We start from the raw sequence: 25,456 nt of genomic DNA, 5'->3' as shown, positions 1-25,456 counted from the left end.
AAAAAAAAGAGGCGCCATCTCTCCCAGCCTCACGAAAGGAGGGAGGGGGAGAGGGAGGGTATCCCCTTCTCCCGCAAATTGGGATCTGGTCCGTGTCACGGCGCCCGTGTCGTGGCGTTTGGGGAATGGTCTGGAGGCCAGGGCACCTCCAGGCCTGGGCTCGGGCTGATGCGCCTGAGTACGGGCAGGAACCCCCGAATTGTAGAGGAGAGTACTTGCTTACTTCGTAACTGGTCATGATCTTAGAAGCAGTTGGTGGGTAGGCAGTCGCACAGCTCGATCTTGGGGTGTGAGTCGAATAAACAAGATTGGACCGCTGGAATGTGGGTCACAGGAAAACAAAGGTAAAGTAGTTCGAAGTCACAAAATACCGAGTTGCTTTTCAGATGGAGAGGCGTTGAGACTAACTGTGCTATGAATTAAAATAATTGGTGGATGGTTCCTCAGTTTTAAATAGGTGCACTATAAAATCAGTTCTTTATTAATACCCATCATTAGCATTTTGGAATGCCTGTATCATTTTCATCCCCACCTAATGACAGTTTAGTGTCTAAGTTGGGCCTCTTCCTTGCATAGAGTTTTAGCTCCTACTATTAAATGCTTTTATTTTGTGGCCAGCCTATGTTGGACCCAGTTGTGTTTTCTGCATGGATCAGCATGCAGGGTACTGATGTACAAAAACTTTTTACGTACAAAAATTTTTTACTTAAGAAAATTTTGCATGCCTATAAAGTAAGCTTTGACTCAGCTTGCAGATAATGCAAAAGTCACTGAATTAAATGAGAAGGAAGGTAATTAAATTGTAGATTTTCACTGGAATATGATGAAAGAAGGGCTGGTATTTTGCAGAAGGCATGCAACCTGTTGCATGTACAGTGATAATTAAAAAATATGTTTGGCCTGTTTTTTAAAAAGTTTTGCCAGGCCCAGTGACCAGGGTCATTTGAGACCCTTGGTGACTTTAGTTTTAGTATAACTTAAGTTGCATCGTTTTTTAAAAAAATGAAAAAAACCTTCTTGTATTTCTTCTTTTCTTTCTCTCTTACCATGCTCTCGGATGCTATATTGAAATTGGTTTTTTTTTTAAAATGGCCCTTGTTTGGAATGTTGGTTCATAAGTCTGAGCTCAGAAAGCTTTTATTGTAGTAGTTTTACAGGTGGCTTTGTAACTAAGTGGAAAATTATATGTTTTGTAATTTCAGCATAATAAAGTGTAGCTTGTTAAATCAGGACTAAAAGATGATTCTTCTAGTAGCAATGGATGACTTGAGTGCTAATAATCTAATGTACTGAAATGTAGTGTTGAGAGGATAATTTTGTTGAATCTTTGTGGTTCTCCAGAAAATTTTTGTTCCGTGTTGTCTATAACTGTTTTGTAAGATTAGCATTTATATCTTTACTAGCATTTTGGTACCATAATTCACATTGTGATGTTATTTAGCCTTGTTTCCCATCCCCTCCTCAGACTTTAGGATCTTTTGGATAGTTTTGTTACATTTGCTAAAGAGGATGGGGATCTGAAAGGTACAAAAGTCCTGAATATTTTGTGAAAATTTGAAGCTGAGTGAATGAAGGACCTAGATGTAAATTCTGTGACTGAGACATTATGAGAGTTCAGCGTAGCTTGATTTGCTGGCTTGTTTGCCAGCAATTAAGGCAACATAGTGCTGCCCTCTTTCCATCCTGTAAGGGATAGGTGAGGGAGCTGTGGTGAGTAAAGGGATGGTAAAAGTTTCAGAGAACAGGTGTTCTTGACTAGAAAGGAAGGTGGTGTCATAGGGTACATAGGCTATGTGTAGGTGAGATGTGTGGCAGATGGCTTAATTATTCAGGTGAGAGAATGCATGGACATAAAATTGAAACAAACATGACATTAGCAAGCAAAGCTTTGTTCTTTCACATAGTGGTAAAGGCTTAGTGAAGCTTTTTCTTTTTCTTTTTTTTTTTTTTTTTGTGTGTGATGGCTTTTTCCCCCTTAAAACATAAGTCTCTTGAGGTTCATCTGGTAATGTCTGTGTAGTTATACATTAAAGCATTATAAGTATTCATTTTTCTGGAAGGAAAAGTTCATTGCTTTCATTATAGAGACAGAGTTTTAGCAGTATGGCTTTGGTGTGTAGCTAAGGTTTTCAGATCCTCTCACTGAGAGTTTTTTGAGAGGTTTGTCACGTGGTTTGGGAGGAAGGTAGTACCTGAGACATCAGAACAGATTGTGCAGTTAACCAGATTTCAAAATGAAGGAGATTTCCAGTGTGGAAAACTGTCCAATTATCTAGTCGTCATTAGTGGCTTTAGCTACTAGTTGCAGTACAAAAACTACGTTCTACTCACTTTCTTTATCAACAAATGGACAAAGAACTTACTTTAGCTAATGGGAATAGTCTTTCATCTGCAATCGTAAAACTTGCTTTTAAAGCAGCAGAAGCTTGAAATCAAAAGCATAATTTTTCAGGTGTCAGGTGTGTTATGGTGAGATCCTCATGGTACTTATACTTTTGTGTGCTCGTGTGTAGTTTTAAACTTACAGATGTCTCTTCTTTAAAATGTGAATAAAGGTGACTTGGGCATTCTGTAATGTAGAGACTGATTTTTTTGTGTGTTTGTGTTGGTGATTTTGTGGTCTTTGTTTATGGTGTGTACTTTTGAGCCAGAGCTGAATACTGCAGGACTTCGCAGCAGATGATGTAATGTGCAAGATTTTAGTTAGAAGTTAGGTGCTCCTAAACTAATTTCTAAATTATACCTGCTCAGTTAGTTTATTCTGTGCATTTTAGTAGAACGAAGGTACAGACTCTTAAGAGAAAACATTTTTTTATTGCAGTCTTATGTGATATAACTGCTTAAAGCAGTAAGCCTTGACAGACGTAAATTGTTAGTGTACTTCTGAGTGTGCTCATTCAGACTTTAAAAAAGCAGTTCACAAGTCTGCCAAAGTTCATGTAGCTGTTAATGACTTGGTAACTCAAAATCGTTTTCCTTTAAAGGAGAATAAACCACAGAGCTCTATGAAGTAGCTCCCACTTTTTCAAGAAAAGAGTGAATCAGAAACATAATTACATATTCTTCTCAAAACTCAGGATGTGATTTTTTTTAAGCTCCTTAGACTTTCCCAAAGTGCCTTTCTGGCTGTCCAAGTTACTGTTGTTCATTTTTTAGGTCCTTTCTCTTCTGCTCAACTTTTCTGGATTGTCAATTATGAAAAGGCATTTTTAATTTTTATCAGAAAGCAGTTTTGAACATTATGTTCTTTGCTTACAGGATTCTGTTAACAAATTCATTGTTAAAATTGCACTGCAAGTTAATCGTAGAACATCTAGATGTTACTTGGAGAACAGTGACTTTTCAGAATTTTAAAACTGGATGTTTTGTAATAATTGAAAGTGTAAGGGGGAAATCAATGATTTGGTATTATCGCAACTGCTGTTTAGTTTGCGAGTGGCCTAGTGTTGCGCTTGTGTTTCTGTTCACCAAGAGCTGGGAAACAGCACCGGAGTCATTCAATGTGAGGTAAGCGGTAGGATGTGGTAATCTTAAAAGGAAGTTATCCAGGGAAATGCATTTGTGATTTATTAGAAAATAAAAATAGAGCTCAGGAAAAGAACTGGAAGAACTTTCAGATTTACCATTGATCAGCTGGCATTAAAAAAAAAAAACAGCTTGGTAATAGTTAACATTTGGTCTCTAGCAAACAAGTACTTGCTTGACCCTTGCTGGACCAGTTGTTGCCAAGCCAGTTACAGTGACTGCAGAGGTCAATTTCTCTAATACCAACATCTCTTGTACATAATGTAAGTATCAGACAGTAAATAGGAATAAAGTGCCTTGTCAGATACTTCATAGTTTCATAAAAATGACGGGTTTTGTAAAAGCATAATACAAAAGAAGATAGAAGACAAAAATAACTGCCCTGTAGAGCTTTGCCTTGATCAGATACTGAGGATACCTACATTTTTATGTATTGGCATGTTGGTTTTGACTGAAACTTTTGTTTTCTGCATTCACTCGCTTTCGTTAAGGCATACTGTTGTATTTGGACACTTAGAAACATGTTTGGTGCTTACTATTGCTCGCTATTTCTTTGAATATTAACCTCCTAAAAACTCTTAAAAGTATTCAAATACAAATGTAGGACATACAGTCTTGGCATGGAAACCTCTTGATAATGGAAGCAATCTATTTTTCTGTTACTTCTGTGTGTGTTTGCAAATTACTTCAAATACTGTATTTTGCATGGGTTATACTTCATTTATTCTCTTTATGCTGATGGAAGTTTACCTCAAAAATAGTGACAGAAAACAAAAAGAAGAAACCAATTAATTGGCACTACTGGCAGATGCACCTCTAATACGTGTGACATTTTCTCTTTGTTTCAGGTCCTGTGCAGAGTCAGATGCCGTTCCCCTCTGGCTATGGCTCGCATCCTCCAAACTACAGTGCGCCCTCAGAGGACTATTCCCAAGTGCCCAATAAAGCTGCTGCTGCTTCACATTTGGATAATCAGTATCGAGCAAGTTACTACCCTGCTTACTATTCAACACCAGCACAAAATGTTATGACATCTTCTGTGGGTACCAGTGTGTTGAATACACAGGAGTCACAGCAATTGTATAACAAAACCCCTCCCCATACGGTGGGGCCAGCTGAAGGACCTATTCAAGGAGCAGTATCATCTGTGTCCTACTTGCATACAAGTGCTCAGCAGTCATATTTGATGTTTGGTGATCACTACAGCACTTCTGTCAGCTCTTCGATTACATCTCAGGGATTTCCCCTTAATTCTGATTGCTACACCATGCCTGTGGTTTCTAGTGCCATGTATCCTAATGTTTCCTATCCTCCTATGGCTGCTGGCAGTGTGTATGGGCAAGAATTTACCTCTCAGAGCCTACCTGCTATTGGACAGTTCAAAGAGACAAAGACGTTTTCTAGCCAGAGTACATCTGTACCTCATTCGCTTCAGCAGCATGGTCCCGTGGGATACAGTACAACGTTAGCAACTGTTTCGTCTGCTCAGTGCGGTCAAGACGACCTCTCCAGGAATCTCACTGGATCAGTTACTAAAGTAAACAACCAAATAAATACAGGTACAGTGTCAACTTGAAGGGTAGTGAACAATCAGGTGTGTCTGGGAAATGTCAGAAATCACATCCTTTTTGGTGGTTTGTACTTGTTCACTATGTGAAGTTCTGTATTGTAATTTTGAAGCTTTTTACATTTGGTTAACACAGTCCTCACAGTAGCAGCTAATCGTGTTACAGACAGATTTCTACCGAGAGATACAGAAAGATACACTATTTGGGGCATGTTTTGAGTTTATTGGTTTCCGTGTTGTTTTTTTAACGTGAGCAGCCTTGGAAGGGAATTTTGTCATGCAGTTCTGAAGGAGTGTATAGTATGTGTTTAAGTAAGCAATTTTAGTCATTTTAGCTGGTGTTTGTAAGCAAACACATGTTGGTTTTAGCATGGATGTAGCTATAGAGAATGAAATTGTGAGGGTGCCAGCTGAGGTGAAGTACACTCAACCACTGCCAGTAGCTGCAGCTTCTGCTTCACAGGAAAACACAGTACAGGTTCATAGAGTGGGCAGTACTTGGTAGGAGGAATGGAAGAGATCAGAGTTGTGGAAGTGCATCCATGTTGAAGCATCTTACTCTCCCTCTCAAGAGAGCGATAGCTTGTGCAGGAAACTTTTGGTCTTCTTTCTATACTGGTAATTTTCTGACTTTGTGCGCTTTTGACTTGTAAGCTATGCAAGACTCACGATTTTCTGCTGAGGCAGGTATTAAAGAACTATAGACGGTTTCCTTTTTTATGCCAGGTATTTCAGATTATATTTCCACACTGGAATTGTTTTAGGAATCCTTGTAGCTGAGTTTTTCTAAAACCAAGGACTTATGAAAGAACACGGTTTTGATGATGGTGAAGCTTTGCCTGGGAAAACCAGCAAAGCTTAAATCAAGGTCATTCAATCCATACCGAAGTTGACTTTGGTTTCAATATTGCTTTTTCCTGCCCTCTCATCCCCCACTAAGACTAGGATTTAGGGTGTCATCCTTGAGCTCGTTTTTTGTATTTTGAATATTAGTAGATTTTAATTCTGTCTTTATGAGGTGCTCTGTGTGATTTTTCTATAATATTTCATAAGCATAAAGCATTCTAAGCTTACTGCTTAAAATAAGAAAAATAGGGAGCTCCTTAAAAAACTCCTGAAGATAATGACGTTTCAGAGTTGAGCCTAAAAATACATTCTTTCAAGAACTAAGGGTTTAAAACTCTGGCCAAAAAAAGTGATTCCGCTGAGCATAGAATCTACAGCTGAACTTGACAGAATGCACGTATCATTCCAGAACAGTAAGTTTGCAGCAGTCACATAAAAATGACTTGGTGTTTGTTCAGACTGTTACTGTTTTATTAGCAGGATTTTTTGATTTGGATGTCTGTTAATTTTATTTCCTTTGGTGGTGTCTTGAAATCTGTTTTGTTCATAACGGTATTTTTTTATAAGGAACAACTGTTTTAAAAGGTGAAACGGTGGAGCTGACCAGATCGACAAGAGCACTGTGAGCAATTGATAGTCTTATTTCTGAACCGTTCAGTGCTCCTCTTAAGGGAGTGATTGAAGGCTAATGAAAGATGGTAAATAATTGTTTAATCCTAGGATAATTGATTACTTTTTGAGATGTTGATGTGCTTTCTAAGTTTTCCAGTGCAGTCTTACTGTTCTTGCATAGAGTGATTATATACAGAGTATCCTAATTGTTTGCAGCCCTTAAAAAATGGATTTGGATCTTGAAAATTATTTGCCAGTTCTTGTATGTCGTTGGAAAGTATCTGAGTACAACACACAAGGAATTTAAGGAAATGGTGAATGATTTGAAAGAAGGAATTTTTCTGAATATTTCATCCTCCCTGCTGTTCTCCAGGAAGGAAATGATGATAGAAAACAGTTGCAGTCTGTTCTGTGTATAGTTTTTTAGCAAAATTTATTGAAAGAAAATTTAAGATATACTGAAATTCCTAAGTGTGCTTTCTATGAAAGACTCCTTACAATCCTTAAATTATAAATAAACAAATCTTAGACTGTCACTTGGGATACTACTGTCTTAATATATTTTTAAGTAGCAGTTTTGTATAGTCAGTGAACACTGAAAGTTGGGATGAAAATGAAACATTCTTTATATACAAGAATGCTGTGTTTTTAATAAAATCTGTGGATTTAAGCAGGACTTACTCAGAAAACATAGGCTGGCATGAGCTTTTCAGAAGCTTAGTAATTTTTTGCTTGAATCAGAAAAGTTCTAAGCATTGGACTTACAATTAGATTTTTAAAGAAAACAATTTGTGTAGGGCCTTGGAAAGCCTCCAAAATGCTGAATCTGTTAGGATCAAACCCGTGAGTTGCTCTGTGTCTCGTACTAAGGACTTAGAACTGCAACAGACCATTTTTATACAACTTCAGCAGCCACTGTCTGAAATGACTGAAGTATTTTTAGTGAAGCTTGCTGAGTTTTCACTGGAAGAAATTTAAGAGGAAACTTATGCTAGGAGTTGACTTGTTCTGATTAATAGTGTCTAGTGAGAGTAATTTTCTTTGCTTTGGGAAGTATAAATAAAGTAGAAGAGAAATATTTTATTTGAGATTTTTCTGCTTGCTGGTTTAAACTACCATCATGTAGCAGAAAAGCCTTCTTCTAGGTTTGAATTCTATATTTCAGCAGAACAGTGTTGGTATGAATCTATCCAGAAACAGTGTGTGCTGTGTGAATAACACACTTTGTATTATTTCGGGCTTTTTGTCTTTCTAGGTCAGTAGCTTTCCTTAATGTTTTTCCAGCATGTTTTAGCTGAGATTGTCGCACTCTGATTTTTCTCAGTTCTTTCCAGTCAATATGGATGTCAGCCGGACTGCCCAAATTCTACTGGACTCCTCTCTGGGGAAAGTAGGACAGAGAACTCCTTCTCTGGGTATATAGTAGAGGTTTCTTTGCTTCCTGGGTCATATCTGCTGTCCTGTAATCGTAGACAGTCTGCTTGAGCAGGAGACACCTTAATTTCTTTATCTCGTGCACCTACTTCCCCTTATGTCAGATCAGGATTTAAAGTCCTTGCTGCCCCAGTTCTGTACAAATGTAGTCTATAATCCTGTAAATCTGCTAATATAGGTGTGGTTGGAAAAAGAGGAAGGACAGCGCCCAAGATACAGAAAGTCAGCGAGATAGCATGCTATTGGAAACCAAGCTGCAGGGGGGTGATAAATCTCTTGGTAGAAGTTGCATGTGAAGTTGCAAGCAAGGGAGATTGGGAGGGCAGGAGATCAAGATCACAGCTGTAGAACTCAAAAGTGATTTTTTTTTTATTTTTTTTTTTTTGCATCTCTTCTGAAAACTTGGGAAGATACTGTGGTGATACCACTTAACTACTGCCCGTAGGTCTCAAGTTGGAGACTAAATAAAAACTTGAAGTGGTAGCGTATAGGAAAATTGATGAATTACACTGCTGATTTGCACAGCTCTGTGGATTCTTCCTTTTACATACCTTTTAGCTGTAGATCTCTATTCATACATGGCTTTTGTAACCAAAATACTTGGCTTCTCATGACATCAATTTGTGGGAATGTTGGGTGGGCTATATGGCTTGTCCTGGATAAACTGATGAGAAACTTGTACTCTGAACTGGTAGTCAGGCCAGCTTTGTGTTCAGCTAAAATACGCCATTCTATATTGATCAGTACTTATATGACAGAATGCAACCTCTTTATTGGCCAGAAGGAAGAAAAAAATTAAAATCTAAAGTTACGATAATTATGCTATTAGATTATATCGTCATGATAGTTACTCCTTATGTATTTTTCAAGGTGAACTTTGTCCAGATGTTTCCTTTGGTCTTGGTTACTTACTGCTTTCGAAAGCTTTCCAGAGTCACCAAATAAAATTTAACATATAATACGGCAGGTTGGATTTTTGTACAAAAAAAAATATTAAAATATGGTTTTTTAATACATGTAAAGGATCCACGTAGTTTTCAATGATATTTTGGATAATTTTTGTTTGAGAATAGGTATTAGTACTTGGCAGGAACGTATTACATCTTCAGTTAATCCAGGTGTAAATTGGTTTTGGCTTTCAACATGTAACTGTGACACTCAGCAGCAATGCTCATTGCTGCAGGCATTGCTGTATTCACTTGAAGTGTTGAAAATACATAACCCCTTAAACAACTCTCCTTTGCCTCAAAACCTGGGTAAGCATATTAATGTTGCAAAGTACTTGCATATCTTGCTTGAGGAAACTGTGTACCTACCCTGACAAGAACGTTTCTGCTGACCGGTCCTGATGCTTCTGTGGGGAGTCTACAAGACATCATGTGTAGAAGCAGAGGTTCTAGCAAGTACCTAGCAATAGGAAATGCTGCATGCATGTACTTTGGAGGAATACATATTCTGATAATGGTTGTGAAAAAGCTGTATGTACGCTCTACATTGTATTTGAAAACTAATAAATAAAAGCTCCGTTAAGGTGGTGAAAATGTACGCTGTTAATTTTGATGGTGAACTGGAAAACAGAAGGATCATTTTAAGCCACCTCTTCTCTATAAAGTTGTTTCAGACACCAACTCCATTATTTAAGAAGAAGTCAGGGACTGTGTGAACTACGCTGCTGTATATGAAGAGGAAGCAAAGTTACTATTACATGTGCATCCTCTAGTAATTTCTGTAACTTAAGTAGTCTACTAGTACAAACAGTGAGTTTTGTTCTTGCTTAGTTTCTGTGTTTGTTTACTAAATAGTATTGTTCAAACCATTTCTTTTATTTTTAACAGCTTTATCAATCAGGGGTTTTTTAGAAAAAATCATAGTATGATGAATTTTTTCAACTTATAAACATCTTAAAAGCTAACTTAATTGAAGTTATATTGCCCTTATCTGATAGGAATTTCAGCTAGACTGTATTAAATCTCTCATAGCACTAATCTGATTTTTTTTTTTTAAGCAGATTATATCTAGTCCAGATGTTTAAAACACATCAGAAGTTCTGTGGAATACTCAGAATTGATTGAAACAGATTGGTTGGAATATGGGTCTCATAATTGAGTACCAAAATTGCAAAGTGCCAGCCCTGTGAGGGGAGCAGAATATTGGTCTGCTGCACAGCTAACTTCCAGGTTTCCTGTCTGTGGGAGAAATATTGAGAGGGAGCTATCGCACATGGACTGCATTGCCCCTGTATGGGAAGAGGAACCCGTGAGAGCACGGAGTTCTGGGGATGGATCAAAAATGTATCAATTTAGCTTCTGCTTAATCTTGTTCTTACTGCATCATGCTTTCCTTTTTGTTGTTAGTTATCAGAGCAAGTTGTTCATTTTAACAGAGTTTTAACATTATAGGCATTTAATTTAAAAAAAAAACCCAAATTTTCTGTATACATTTGTTTGAAGACATCTGTCTTTGAAGTACTGTACTGTTTTTGTAGTTACTGTGCAGACAGATATGATTATGTTGTATAATCGTCTGTGCAAATACAAACAAAGCGTTTCTGCTTGTGTTTTCAGGTGGCGTTCATTCTTCACAGCCCATGCATTCCATGAGCCAGAGCGTTCCCTTTACCAAGCCTGTGGCTGGAACGTCTGCTTCCTCTGCTGTAATCTCATCAGTAAGGACACCTGCCCCAAGCCTTTCCTCACAGCCACGATCTTCACCTTCTGTTACACAGTCATCGGAGTTGGCCCTTCAGGAAGGTACTAAAAGGGAATGGGAGATTAGAGTACAGACTTGTGCCCTGTTCCACATGTGCACATGAATGCTGGAAGCTTTACTGATGCTCTTCTGGGTTTTTCTGTCTGGAGTACATCTCTTGCATCTCATCGGGCTTCCTTAGCATTCTTGTTTTATACCACCTTGGTTCGAGCTTCTCTTAGTTCTTCTATTTGTTTTCCTTTGGCCATATATCATCTTCGGCTTGTTTGTCTTGTTGGCAGTCTTAAATGTCTCTTCCTCAAAAAGCCCTTCTTTAATTTCCCTTGTTTTTCTAAGAAGCTGCTCACTATTTTAATTTTGTGGAAGAAGGTCTTTCAAGTAGCTTTTGTAATCAGTCTCTATTGAAAAAAACAGATTTGCACTGGGAAACAGAGCAAGTTTAAGCATTAAATTCAAACTGATAGAATTGTTTTCTTGTTCCCTAACTGTAAGCTCCCGTGGAAAGCTGCTGTAAGAGTTCTTGTGGGAGAACGGGGGAATTCTTGTATAAGCTCCTTCCTGTTATGATGTTGGTAGCCTCTTGACAGAGAATCAGTTGGGTCCTGAGCCTTCTTCAGCCATGCTAGTTCTGTGCTGATGTTTTGACTTGCCTCTTGACTGTTTCTGTATCTAGTATTCCAAAACTAATGTACTGCACTGTGGTGGTGTTTGGGGAGGGGGGTTGGCTGTGTTTGTATCCTGATAATGTCAGAATTTTCAATTCTTGCAGAAAAAGAATTCAGTGTGTGTGGTGGAAGTAGGCATTAATTTTGTCCAGAACAGTGTGATATGAATATTTCCCTTATTTCCTTCTTTTCCTAGTGGAGCAGAGAATGTAAAATAAGTTGTCTGTGAATCAACTCTGTTTATCTTATGGGCAAAAAAAATAATTCTTCATTGCTATAAAGTCCTATGTACTATTTAAGGAAATTGAGTCCTATGTACTATTTAAGGAAAAGGAGTTTTTGGAAACATGCCCACTTCTTTTACGATATTGTAGTTGACTTTGATACTGAGTAGAATTTGTACTGTAGGTGTACTTGCTAGCAAAACCCTGTAGCTTCATCTTACAAAGAAATATAAATATTTCTAATGAAAAAAATATTTTACCTGTTTAACTGTGCTCACCTTGATGTGTAGTGTATATGTTCTTGCAGTGATTGCTGTATAATGTGCAAGCAGTTGGTACATTAAATGCACATCAGTGTGGTCGCTGCTGACCCCTTCACTAAATTCAAATACTTCCACACCAGTGAAGGCTATTGTAATACACTGCTGAATGAGCACACTTTAAAACCAACAATATAATTCTGTCAGGAATATAAAGATAAGTTGTCAGAAGTTTGGATCAATCTAGCTGTATTTGCATTAATATAATCAGTAATGAATCCATGTGCGTATCACACGTGTATGTTTCTATGAACTCTCGCATTACCTTTTTATCAACAATTAAGTGTGATAACTTTATTTGTAGAAGTTAACCTACTGAAAAAAATAGAACATATCTACTGAATATACGTTTGTGTTGTTAGAATTCCATATGTGTTTCTCATGCAGAGATTAACCGAAATGAGTTTCTTTTATTATAGAGTACGGTTGCTCACATGAAAGCACTGGAAAAACAGTTTGAATTAATTTTTGAAGTAGATTTTGTTGTTTTAAAAGTCCTGTGTGGGCATTCCTATATAGAATTAAACTATTCTATTTATATAATGGGCTATGTTCTAACAGGACAAACGCTTTAAAATGTATTAAAGCCTAATTAATCTTATGTAAATATCTATGCAAATGTAATGCAAATAAACGAATTTATTTGAAAATGGCATCCTAGACATGAACTTAGAAAATGTGACCCCTGTCAGGATGTTATTTGTAGACTTCTAGTTTTTTTTGTTGATGAGAGCAGCTGATGAGTAAATGAAAATGATTTGAAGCAAAGACTTAAAGGAGGAGGGTTCATTTTGCAAGAACTACTATTTGTAATATTAAGATCTTAATGCCGTAATACATTCAGTGAAAATATGAAGGTTATGGGTAGAGAGCCAGTTACAGAATTTCAGAATATAGTTTACTTTTGCATGTGATTATTTCATATTTGTGCTTGGTGGGGCCTCCATTATGAAACTTAAGCCACATAAAATGTACGCTTTAAGTTTTAAAGTCTTTCATGGTATGCATGATTGTACTTAAAATACCTAAATAATTGGCTTATTTCATAGGCAAATGAGTTCTTGTCCCAGCTACATTTCTAGGTGTCTGTAAACTATGGCGGGATTAAGTCTTTGAGTGCAATATTGTTACAACTGCACTGGTAGCAGGATTTAGAAATTTTCAGTCCAGGAAATTTTTGACAACTTAAATTATATGGCTGTGTTTTGAACTAGACCTATGAAGTATTCTCACTCGAAATAAACAATGATTTCTAAATAAGCTTTTGCAGTTTGAAGAGTGGGAGAGTCTAACATTATTAACAACTCTGTAAAAGATACTAAGCAGAACTGACTTTTTAAACTGAGCTATTTTAGGGCCAGATGAGTTCTCAGATTGTTTTTGCGGCAGGACAGTTGTGCTAGTACAACGCAGGAGTATTCTAAAGACAGAAATTTGTGGTATAGCTGACAATGAGAATAAACTCAAAAGACTGGTAAGAGTCAAACCAGCCCTGCCTCCAGAGGATTCATAGTGGCGTAGTTAATGAATGCTAAACTTCTGTATCACTAGTATATTTTTTAATCTTTTTCCATATTCTTTCTGAACACATGCATCCTTTATGTATGTGACCAATGACTGGAAAAGGGGACTTTTAGCACAAGTTTGTTTTAAAAAAAAACACTAAGACTCCAAAGTAGCATTAGTAGAATAACTGATTCAATCTTTTCCTCTCATCTGCCCATGCTTGGAATTTTTGCACTGGCATGCCCTTCGGAGGTAGATTTACTTTCTTTATTCTCCTATCCCTGGCACATGGTATTTGTCAGAGGTCTGTCTTTTCACTCTCTCGCTGTGCTCATCTTTTAATTTGGTTCTCTGTGTTACATTGCATCTCTTCTTGTCACCCTGACTTTTTTTTCCTTTCTACGTGCATGTTAAATAATTTAAGTTGTTTTTTTCTCCTTCACAATAATATAGTTGCTCTGTTTTATTCCTCTTTAGCTCTCCCAGGCCTGAGAGAAGGTGTAGTCTCCTTGGTTGTAGTCTGGTTTTGTGCAGAGAATGATTTTCTTGCCTCCTCCTTACCAAGTGCACCCAGTAGCCTTCATGAAAGATGGGGCTATGAATCACTTGAGCCAGTTCTATGCTTTAGCTGTATAGAGCAGCTGAAGCATTTCACCTCCTCAGTTGTGCTTGGCTTGATTTTGCCTTCATCATTGTACTGTGGAGAAGGTTGACTAGAATTGTGGTAATATTAATGCAGTAAATAAAGTGATGTCAGTCTTTTTTTACCCTAGCCTCTGTTTGACCGTTCAGCTTCTCAAAAATGTTATGATATGGTTTTGGTCCGGTTTTTTAGTTTGTTTGTTGTTTTCTTTTCTTCAGCTGTTTGAGTTGATATTCCTTGCCTTGGTTCTTTTGTTTTTTTTCCTAAGTGAAACTGAAGGGGTCCTCTTGGGTTCATTTGATAACCTTTTTTAGAAAAGCCGTGAAACTAACATCATTTTTAGCCTATAGTTTAAATAAAATAAAGATGGACTATTAATTACTATGGTAGTTTCAGATAATGCACAATATAGAACACTTCTGTAGCACTTTATAGCACTAAAAGAAATAAGGGTAATGGTGCCACAGTGCTACTGCAGGGGAAAAAAATCCTAGACCCTCAAGAATCTGGAGAATTTTGATTAATTTTGAAGAATTAGGATATTTTCTTACTCTAGCAATCCGTTGGAATGCTAAGAGAGAACCAGTGTTCAATTGCATTTATTTAGGATGTTTCTGCATGACTACCAGGATGTTTAAAGTCCTTGCTAACACTGCCCCATGGCAAGAGAAACTTAAGATTTCTTGGAGGTGCTGAAATTTTATCAATAATGAATAATATAGGAAATTAATTATAAGCTGTTGCTGCATGCTTTACTCTGTTTTAAAATGGTGTATGTATGTGTTGCTTTTGTGTGTTGTTCACATATGTTTAGAGTAGATATTGTTAAAAAAAACAGAACAAAAATACCCGAACAAACCACTATGAAAAAAATTTGAGAGATTATGGTTTGGAGGTGACAGTGGTAACAATTGTTGCATTGTCATCAGGTCTTAGAAGTGGATGCTTTTAGTGCTTAAATATGGGTCTATGAGCCTGAATTTAGGCACTCATTTAAAAGTAATGAAGTTTTCTGATTTACCTAGCTCAAATTTCACAGGCTGTGTAACTGAGGTCTGTGTTTCTACTCATATGTTGCAACAGCAGTATATTTCATTAATTTCTGACAGCATTCAGAATTCTGATGTGAATTATTACTGTCTTAAAAAGAGGCAGATGTGCCAAGCAAAAGTTTTAATAGTAATGTTTTCATAACACAATTTCAAATGTATTTGGGAAGGAACTCATTTCTATGTATTAACTTATAGAAGTATTCCATTACACTAAATACAGATATATAGAAAGTCTTTGTGTGTTTAAGTTCCTGACGTACATGCGTGTACACACACATATTGTATAAAATTTCTTGCTAACTTCCATGTGCTACTAATACTCTGCAAAACTGGTCCACTAAAAGCTACTTTTGCTGTACTGCTCATATGGTCATATATGAACCATAGTTCTGTAGTCTAGGGTTGTAGATTTAATTACTTGCATGTTGGGATTTTCTCTAGAAGGCTAATTTCTCTCACTTTTAATGCAATGATTTGTGACTTCCGTTTCTCATCTTTCCTGTCTGTCTGACTCTTATGTTTGTGCTTTCCACAGGCATGCAGTATGGTGGATATGTTAATAACCAAGCTAGCTCTGCACCAGCTCCCTTGTCATCAAGTTCAGATGATGAGGAAGAGGATGATGAGGATGAGGAAGCAGGTTGGCTTTAGCTTTACACCAGTATCTTGTTCTCTTCCTACTCAAGTTTTGTTCCATTTTTCCATCCCCCCTGCAAGACAAAACATCCCGCTGAGTCATCACATGTCAAGTTAACTAGATATTTCCCAGCTCTTATTAGTGAACAAAAAGTTCAGTAGTGGTCAGCAAATGGTCTTTTTTTTGTCATATCAGATGTTTTTATGTATCTAACAAAGTAATATTCACAACTTGGAAGACTCCCATATTTTTGATACTTTGCTTCACAGTAGGTTTTAAACACTTAACTGAAGGTAACCAGCTCTAGAACCTACGCTGGTAATTGCTTATGTTACACAACTAGATTGCTATTTGTATCATTATATTAAACAGTGTTTACTTTGTTTTTCTTTTTACACCTAGGGAACTCTTATGATTAGCATATAAAGTATATATCGAAAGGTACTCAGTGTGCTTTTGAAGATTGTCAGTAAATATGTGTTGCTTTTTTTTTTTTTTCCTTCTAAACTGTATCTCTATGGTCAGACACATAGGTTCAGTTTTAACCTTATCTTAAAGGGAACTTAATCTGGTTTTGGGGTTTTTTTAAAAAACAGTTTGTTCTAATCAAAATGTTATGTTCTTGGTTGCAAGGATTCTACCTGTATTTTTTTCAGAATGACATCATTTTATGAGTGTGATCTTTCTTTCTGCTTTAGTTTCTTTGAACTTAAACAAAAATCTTTACAATCTATGTAGTTGTGGTAACAGTGTAAAAAGCTTTTTGGATTTAAACATTAGACATCTACCCTTGTCGATAAATGGAATAATAGCACGTGGCTTGTGCTGATATACTGCTCCCATTTGTGAGTGCTGGCTTTGATTATTAGCCTGGGATACCAAACTTTTGAAACTTTTTCTTTAAGCTTATAATTTATGCTGTAACTAGGCAGAAAAAAAGTAAGTGCTGTATAATTTAATTTTATTAAACTAGAATACTGTAAAAATAGCTTAGTGTGCTCTTAATGATATCATGAAGAATAGAGCAAAATGATGATGACATCCAGGTCATAATTAAGAACAGTATGCCCATGATGGATTCGTATTTTCGGTTTGAATAATATTGATTAAACTTTTATATTGAATTAGTAATAGCACATTAGAAGAAAATAGTTGCTGTTGGTATTTTTCCAAGGAGGAAGGCATTTTCAGCTGAAGACACTTGTCATTGTTCCAGACACAGAAGGGCAGTACTTGGGGGGTGCAATAATATCAGTTTAAGTGATACTATTACCCCCATCCTTAGCAGAGCACAAGTATTAGGATACTTTGCATATCCCATACAGTACTTGCTATTTTAGATTATTGGTTCAGATTCTTTACTTTCTTACCCTTTTTTTTGGTAACATATTCAATCTGTCAACAGGCTCGAGCATTAGTATTAATTATGCATAGTAACTCTTGAATAACTATCCTCTTAAATCTAAGGGTACATCCTAATTTTAGATACTCGGGTTTTTTCCTAGTGCTATGTATATAATTAGGCTTTACCAGCTAGAAACCAGCTCCACAAATTTTCTGCAGACTTTTATTTTTGACTAATCTTGTGCTAAGGTTTCTGGCAAAGGCTATGTCAGATTTATTTTTTTTTGTTATCGATCGCAATTTCTGTCTCCTTACTTTGTTGCCTGAACCTACCAGAGACAAAGTTTTCATACTCCCTGCCATCTTTCTCTCTAAAGTTGTGTACTTGACTAAAGCTTGTAGCCTTTGAGCTATCATTGTATTTAAATTTATCCTTTATGAAGGAGTGAAAGGGCACCCAGTTCAATAGGTAGGCTACTTGATTAATAAACATCCTGTTTTATGCCCTGTTGTATAACAAGGAGTTAATGTAAATCTTAAATAGATTCTGTAAACAGGTTTCTAGCTCAGGCTGTGCCAGTGTTTTTATGAAGAATAGGTGTTGGACATTTGGTTCCTTGTGTTTGTGTAGCTTCTCAAATTTTTCATCACTCTTACTAGTTAATGTCTTTAATTATATTGCAAAAGAGTTCTTGAAAACTGTGAAGGAAAACGTTATGTCGGTAAAATAATTATTCAACTTTAAAGCATGTTCTAGGTTTGTGGGTTTTTTTCTAAGCAATATTATGTAATATATTTTTCTCTATATAAATGTTTTTGTCTTCCTGATACATTCTCTGGTCTACTACTTACTATGCTATAGTGAACTTTGACAGCTGTTGTAGCTTAATATTAAGCATAGGAAAAATATTGCTTAATTTTGAGGAAATTCTTGTTGGTTTTGTTGATGGAGAATCTGTGAGATTTCTATGATAATGTGACCAGCTTAGGCTTTTGAAGGTGCTTTTGCTCTGTCAGGAACTGTACATCTTACTGGTTTTGAGTCAACTATTTTTTTTCCAATGGAGAGGCACTGGGACTTTGACAGTTTACAAGAGTATGTTACAAAACTTGAAAGTTTTTTGAAGCGAAGACAGTAAGTGAAGGATCTTCAGTAAGTATATAGGGTACTCGGTAATAGAATTCACTTCATCGTTTTAAGTTAAGCAGACCTTGTGTGTGTTTCAAGAAGCTGAGATTATACTCTCTGAGTAGAACTTTTCCATATATCAGAAGTGATATTTTTTTTTGGAAGTAGTAGAAATACGACTAAGTTGCATTATTTTTACTTACAGCGAGCTTTTAAAATATATTCTTTCATATATTTTTCAAATCAGTTTCTCTTAACTTTTATGGCAAAGTTTGTGAAATATGTATTTCTTCGTTGCAGCTCACTGTACCATTAATACCTTCCTAGTGAAAAGAGCAAACTCATTTTATATGGAATTATATTATAGATGGGTATAATTTATGAATACCATTTACTGTGGGAACAGCTCTATTAAGAGTGATGTAGTGGTTAAACCAAAAAGCTTGAACTAGTGTCTTTGTGTTCACAACTGTGTTTATTATGTCCTTTTGGTATTTTTTTTTTAGATATAAAACTAACTTCTGGTCAGACATGTAAAACTTGTTGAAAAACCTTAAATCTAGATCTTGTTGACCTAATAAAAATATATTTTGGCTTCACTGTAGCGTAGGACATAGAAAACCTTTAAAAGCTGTGTTACTGTTCAGGGAACTAAATAATGAATTCTGTTTCCTTCAATTTCTAGAGCAGAAAGAAAGATAATATTTGGTAGGAAGATAAATTCTGCAGTTAGGTTCTTCTATAAGCTTTAGGGGGAAAAAAAAAGGAAATTTGCAGTGAAAAACAATCTGGAAATGTAACATGTATGAGTTTCACAGTGCTAAATAAAATCTACTGTTAGGTTTACATGGTTTTGGAGTAGTTCTGCTCCTTGGCAGAATGCTCAAAAATAGTCTATGGTCACGATATTGCCATAGTATTAACATGTCCCACATGTCAGTGATGGTGTTTCCACATGCAGGAAATCTTTACTTGGAAATCTCAAATGAAGTGGGATCAAATCTCAAATGTTCCACCAGTGAAGTTCTCACCTGAAATAGTTTCATAATGGGATGTGTGGTCACAGTTGATCCTTCTGAGTAGAACATTTGGAGTGAATCTCTTTTGAGTCTTCTGCCACAAAAGTTATATGTATATAAAATACATAATATATATTTGGGATTTTTTTGAATTCTTAAATATACTCTTCTATCACACTTCATGGCCTGGGGTGTTTTAAGGAGCAGATATGTTTAATCTCCTTAGCCCTTTTTCTTTGGAGATGTATGTGAAATGGCACTGGAAGAAATATTTTTAAATATGTTTTTCTTTGCGGTGTTTTACAGTAAGATGTTCAAGATAACATGCTTAGGGTGAACTAAATATTAACCGTCAGGAGCCTCTTCAGTATTAACATCTATGTATGTGTTCATGTGGGTTTTTTACTTCTGGCTAGATAACTTTTACTACTTAATTTTACGGAGTTACTTTTTTACATAGTTACTTTTGACTGTTCCAAAAGTAGCTGTTTATTCTGACTGAAGCTGAGACCTCTTGTCTTGTGTAAAAACAAAACAGGCTCAGAATTGTAATGGCACAGAAAGGAAGAGAGAATTAAATACGTGTCAGTTTTGCTGAAGGTGGGCATGGTGCATAATCGCTCTGAAGACGATGGGAATCTTCTGTTTGAAGTTGTGAAGGAAGTCACCGCAGAGACTATTTTTAAAATGTTGTACATAGCTTCAGTGGATGTAGCCTAGAAAGAGCTTTTAGTTTACAAAAATATTTTTGTAAAGCAAGAAGCAACTTTTTTCATTGTTTTTGTCCTTTTCCCATTGATCTCTCTTGCTATTTGTTGAGCATGTGCTTGTTTGTTTTTTAGTATCATGTTGGTTGTTTATGTTTCCCCACCCCCCCACCCCCACCTTGCAGTGGTAGTGGCTTTCAAGTCTTAGGGCTGAAGTGGTGTTTTTTCCCAGGTTCTTTCTTAACAGTTTCTTACCAAAGTTTTTCAAAAAAATTCTCAGTCTCTTATTTCTCCAAAATTTTCCATTTGTGAACCAACTGACTTTGAATTGTTTTCTTTCCCCAGCAATTGATAGTTCCTCTACTACAACCAGTGCCTCTCCGGTTCTGAACAATTATGATGCCCTGGAAGGAGGTGGCTATCCAGGTGAGCAGTTTAATGCATATTAGTTCTGTATTGTTTATTTAAAGACTTAAATGTTTACTGTTTATTGGGGTTTTTTCCTATTTCTGGTTGTGTTTATTGGTAACTAGCAAATAGGTGAAAGGAAATGCCTGTGAAAGGACTGGGAGCAATATTCAGAGAAAACATACCTCGTTTTTTTCAATCCCTTTTCAGTTTTAACACTGAAGTTGGAGTAACTGTTTAATAAAATTTCTCTGTGTGAAAGCAGGCATCTTTCTCTAGGTTGTACTGAATGCCTGATTGTGGCAAGGTTAGTAGCTGATCGTTGTAGACATACCACTCCAGTTCGGAGAGACCAATGATATCAGCTTGAATCAGGATATTTTGTTCTATTTTTCTTCATTTGAAGAAAATGACTGCTATTTTTCTTCTTTCTATCTCTCAAAGTATCAGGAGTGTTAGGGTTTTTTCTAAATTAACCTGCTAGCAGACTACAGCAGTCTTGAAATCTGTAGAATTGTCATGTTGAGAGCAGGTGGAGAAGATGCTGTTCAATCTAGGTATGTTAGCCGATATTTTAAATGATAATTGCATCAGTTTGGATGCATCTTTCCCCTTTGGCTGTTTCTCAGACGCTGGAGCAATGCAAATGTTTCAGTAGTTTGCTAAATTTGGGATCCTATGTAGAGTGAAATCTCTGTCAAGTAGAAAGCTGTATTGCTGTCCACAGAACGTCTAGCTTATACAGTAAGGGATTATGAATTCTAATTCCTCAGCTAGTAACTAACCATTTTGGTTCTGCTGAAGCTATATTCTAAAAATAACTTTTTCCTTCTGTTTTGCTTAAAGAGTATCAGGATCAACTTTAAATTTCTTTGACCTGTTGATGTTTTTCTAAAATTTTTTTTTTTTCCCCTGGTGTGCTCATGGCAAACGTCATTTCGTGGTGGTTGGTTTTCTTGAGTGGTTAATTTCTTCACCTACTGCTTCTACCAGTGGATTTTACCAAGCTTAGATTCTTCTGAAACTTAGCTTACAGTTGTAGATATCTCTAAAGAGTAGTTTCATCCCTTTACAACTCTTTTCTGTAAGTTTACATCCGTGTGTTACTTTCAATTTAGCCTTCAAAAACAGTGGGACTAAACTGTGCTGTGGCGATGTAACAGAGGGACTTGCATTACTGGAATAAAAGCTCTGTGTGTACATTCAGAGAATATTTCTGTCACCTTAGCCTTATATTTTAACACCATTCATAAGTAGGAGAGAAGAGACTAAGCATGAATGATCTCTTTTGCAGTTTATATTGAGTGCAAATGTGGTTTTTAGGGGTTTTTTATTTCTATTAAATTGAAATACTTTTTTTTTCTGAAGTTGCTTGGGTTTTGGATGTTTTAGGGTGTTTTTTTTGTAAAATAACATTTTATTAGTAATTACACAAGTTTATAGTTATTGTCTCATATGTACCTCCTTTATCAGTATAATTGCAGTAGTCTTCCTTGCTAGTTGGTTTATCTGCGCTGAGCCAGCGTGACTCGGTTGATAATGCAAAAAATTATAAATGGAAGCGTTGTTTGTTAAGCATTTATGAGTTTACATTTAAATTAAGAAAGAAAGAGTAAGTGTATTCAATACCTGTGGGATTTCTTTTGTCCTTCCAGAGACACGTTCTGTGACCAGTAGCCCAGTTCCTGCTCCATCAGTTCCCCAAACATCAAAAGCTTCTAAGCCCTTTGGTTACGGATATCCAACACTGCAGCCTGGCTACCAAAATGCAGCGCCACCTACTCCTGCGCAGCCCACTAATCCAGGACAACATCCTGGGTTTCAGCGCTATCCACAAGTTTGTATTTTTAATTTAAAAGTTATTTTATGAAGTAACTCCAAATCATAGAATGCATTGGGTTGGAAAGGACCTCTAAAGGTCATCTAGTCCAGCACCCCTGCAGTGAGCAGGGACATCTTTACTAGATCAGGTTGCTCAGAGCCCTCTCCAATCTGACCTTGAATGCCTCCAGGGGATGGGGCCTCGACCACCTCTCTGGGCAACCTGTTCCAGTGTTTTACCACTCTCATTGTAAAAAAATTCTTCCTTATATCCGGTCTAAATCTACTGTCTCTCATTTTAAAATCATTGCCGGTTGTCCTGTTGCAACAGGCTTTGCTAAAAAGATTGCCTCCATCTTTCTTATAGGTCCACTTTAAGTACTGAAAGGCTGTAATAAGGTCTCCCCAGAGCCTTCTCTTCTCCAGGCTGAGCAACTGTCTCAGCCTGTCCTCACGGGAGAGGTGCTCCAGCCCTCTGACCATTTTTGTGGCCTCCTCTGGACATGCTCCAACAGGTCCATGTCCTTCTTGTGTTAGGAACTCCAGAGCATGAAAGAATATTCCATGAGATCTCAGCAGAGCAGAGGGTCAGAATCACCTCTCTCAACCCACTGGCCACCCTTCTCGTATTGCAGCCCAGGATGCGAGTGCACATTGTTGGCTCATGTCCAGCTTTTTGTCCACCAGTAGCCCCAAGTCCTTTTTCTCAGAGCTGCTCTCTATCCCTCAGCCTGCACTGATAAAAAACATTGCCCTGACCCAGGAATAGGACCTTGCACTTGATGGGAAAAGTGTTTTGTGCATGATCTATTTCTTCTTTTTCTTATTTTTATATATTATTTTTATAATTTCTGAGACAATAAATGTTAAGTATAATGCCGATGTCATAGCTCTGGATCTTAATTTCTTATTAGAAGGCTTTGAATTAAATTTTCAAGTGTCTCTCCAAATAGTTAGGCGTAACAGGTTTGCTTCACTGGGTTTTTTGCAGCATCCAGTTTTAAGGTTTGGTGTTTCAAAGAGCTTTATTGATAGGAAATGATGAAGCAGCATGACAAAATGCTTGGCTAGCATGACCGTGGGCTATTGTCTTGATCATTAAATCACCTTCTCAGCAAGGCATGGCACAGGATCCAGATGAAGGAGCTCTGCGGGGCCTGTGCCAGGTGTGTGGTTGGGCAGGCTGCCTGAGTCCACGTGCTTTTCCTGAGTAAAGAGAGCACCAAACACCCAAGACATTGTGTGCAGTTGTGTGGGCGAGTCACCCAAGAGCAGTGGAATCTGAAGGAGAGGCTGAGGCAAAATACAAATGCTGAAGCTATGCAGAAAAGTGTGTGTGAAAGGGTGTAAAAAACCAAAATGGACTGATTTACATAGAAATAAGGCCCAGCTGGCAAAGGTATCAACTCTGCTGTTGTAGGTGATGAAAATTCCTTGCTGATCTGCATGTACTACCATAAGTTAGCATGTAATATCCAGGAATGCTTTCACTGTTATGGAGATAATGTTCCATGTGACCTGGAGGAAATGTTTTAAATTTTTTTTTTATTTGTTTCATTTTAAGTTGAAAGAATTAGCTTCACTTTCACTGTAATGCAAGATGGAGTTAGGCTCTTACTCAGAGTACGCAGCAAAAGAACAAAACCCAGTCGTTACAAGTTGCAGCAAGACAAATTGCGGTTGGACATACAAGGAGAAAATTCTTCAGAATAGGACTGAGGAAGCACTAGAACAGGTTTTGGTGTGGAATTTTCAATCCTTAGATATTTTCAAAACTCGGCTGGACAAGGCTATGAGCAACCTGATCCAAGCTTGCGGTTAGTCTTGCTTAAGCAGAAGGTTAGACTACCAGACCTCAAAGGTGCCTTCCAGCCTACCCTTTTCTCCTCTTGTGTGGTGTTTTGTTTTGATTTAAAAATAAATATATAAAAACAATTCCTGTAACTTGGAAAAGTTACATTGCAACATCTTTGAAGAGGGAACAAAATTGTGAGCCTTTCCAGCAGCTTGTTTTCTTATGCCTGGAAAGCTTGAAGGATTGTGTGTGACTTTCCAATGTTGATTTGTATCATCAATTTGAATTTTGTCCAGTGATACATACTTGGAAGGTATGTCACATTTGTCTTAACATTTTTAAATTTGTACCATACTACTCTCCTCTTGTTTGGGTTTGTTACTAATTAATGCTGTATCTTTTTATTATTTTGTTTTAAATACATATCTGGAAGCATTGTGATTACAAGAAGGTAGATATTTAAATGTATTTATGTGTTTACCCATTTGCAATGCCCTTACTTTTTTCAGCAATATCCGGGTGTGAACCAGCTGTCCTCTTCCTTAGGAGGGTTAAGTCTGCAACATTCTCAGCAGCCAGAAAGCTTGAGACCAGTAAACCTTACACAAGATAGAAATATTTTACCTGTATCTTCAGTCCCAGCACCTGTGCCTAACTTGAATTCTGATCTTAGAAAATTAAACTGCAGTCCAGAGTAAGTATACTGTATCTAGAACAGCATCTGAAGTTTTTTCAGTGACTAATCATTATTTTACAGTGTTGAAAAATCTCTAAACTGACTCCTGACCTTAAATCTTTCTGATGAGCTAAAGTAACTAGCCCCTTTCACTTGAAAGTAAGTTTATCCTCTGCATCTGTTACAAATATAACAGTCTTGCCATCAGAATACATTATATGAAATGAGTGTAGCTCACTTATTAAAATAACAAGAAATTTGCTTAATCTTTGCCTTATTAACCGTCTGAAAAAAAATAAATTGATCAACACCTTAATGTTACACAGTACGTTTCATAGAATATTGTTGTAATATTGCATAGGACTTTTTTCCAGAAAATTAGGATGGTCATGCCTAAATACACTGAATAAACTGTGAGTATATTCTAATGCTGTAATTCTGTAATCATGATGTTAGAGCGTGGTGCTGCTAACACCAAGGTCATGGGTTCGATCCCCATTCGGTCCCCATGTGTTGCCTGATCTAGTTGAGAGGCGTCCCTGCCCATGACAGGGAGGTTGGATAAGGTGATCTCTAAGGTCCCTTCCAGCCTAGGCCAGTCTGTGATTCTACATGTGTCATGATGTGTCCTTTCACTTCTAATTAACATTAAGTAGTAGTATCTGCTATCTCAAGTGAAGCACAGTGAGGTACAATGAAAATTGCTTCCCTTCAAAGATCTTAATTCTAATTCCAAAAGAAATTTAATTCCTTGCCCAACATTAACTCAGCTTACTGCCCTCAGACCAATGCATGGTCCCACCAGAAAACAGAAATC

The 25,456-nt window shown here is 36.9% G+C and overlaps 1 protein-coding gene across 1 annotated transcript in view; it reads left to right on the top strand.

The window, feature by feature from the left end:
* The first annotated feature begins 4,381 nt into the window (after positions 1–4,381).
* SEC24B (SEC24 family member B) overlaps positions 4,382–25,456 on the top strand; it is a 39,454-nt gene continuing 18,379 nt past the window's right edge. Inside the window, exons 1-6 of the mRNA XM_009879402.1 lie at positions 4,382–5,084; positions 10,549–10,734; positions 15,639–15,743; positions 20,285–20,365; positions 22,003–22,184; positions 24,473–24,657. Coding sequence (XP_009877704.1) covers positions 4,391–5,084; positions 10,549–10,734; positions 15,639–15,743; positions 20,285–20,365; positions 22,003–22,184; positions 24,473–24,657 — 1,433 coding nt within the window. The 5' untranslated portion in view covers positions 4,382–4,390. The remainder of the gene's footprint in view (positions 5,085–10,548; positions 10,735–15,638; positions 15,744–20,284; positions 20,366–22,002; positions 22,185–24,472; positions 24,658–25,456) is intronic.

Source organism: Apaloderma vittatum, unplaced genomic scaffold (genome assembly GCF_000703405.1).
Source record: "Apaloderma vittatum isolate BGI_N311 unplaced genomic scaffold, ASM70340v1 scaffold3710, whole genome shotgun sequence".
NCBI classification, from domain to species: Eukaryota; Metazoa; Chordata; class Aves; order Trogoniformes; family Trogonidae; genus Apaloderma; species Apaloderma vittatum.
Note: the sequence above shows the minus strand (reverse complement) of the source record. Positions and strands in the feature narration are given on the sequence as shown.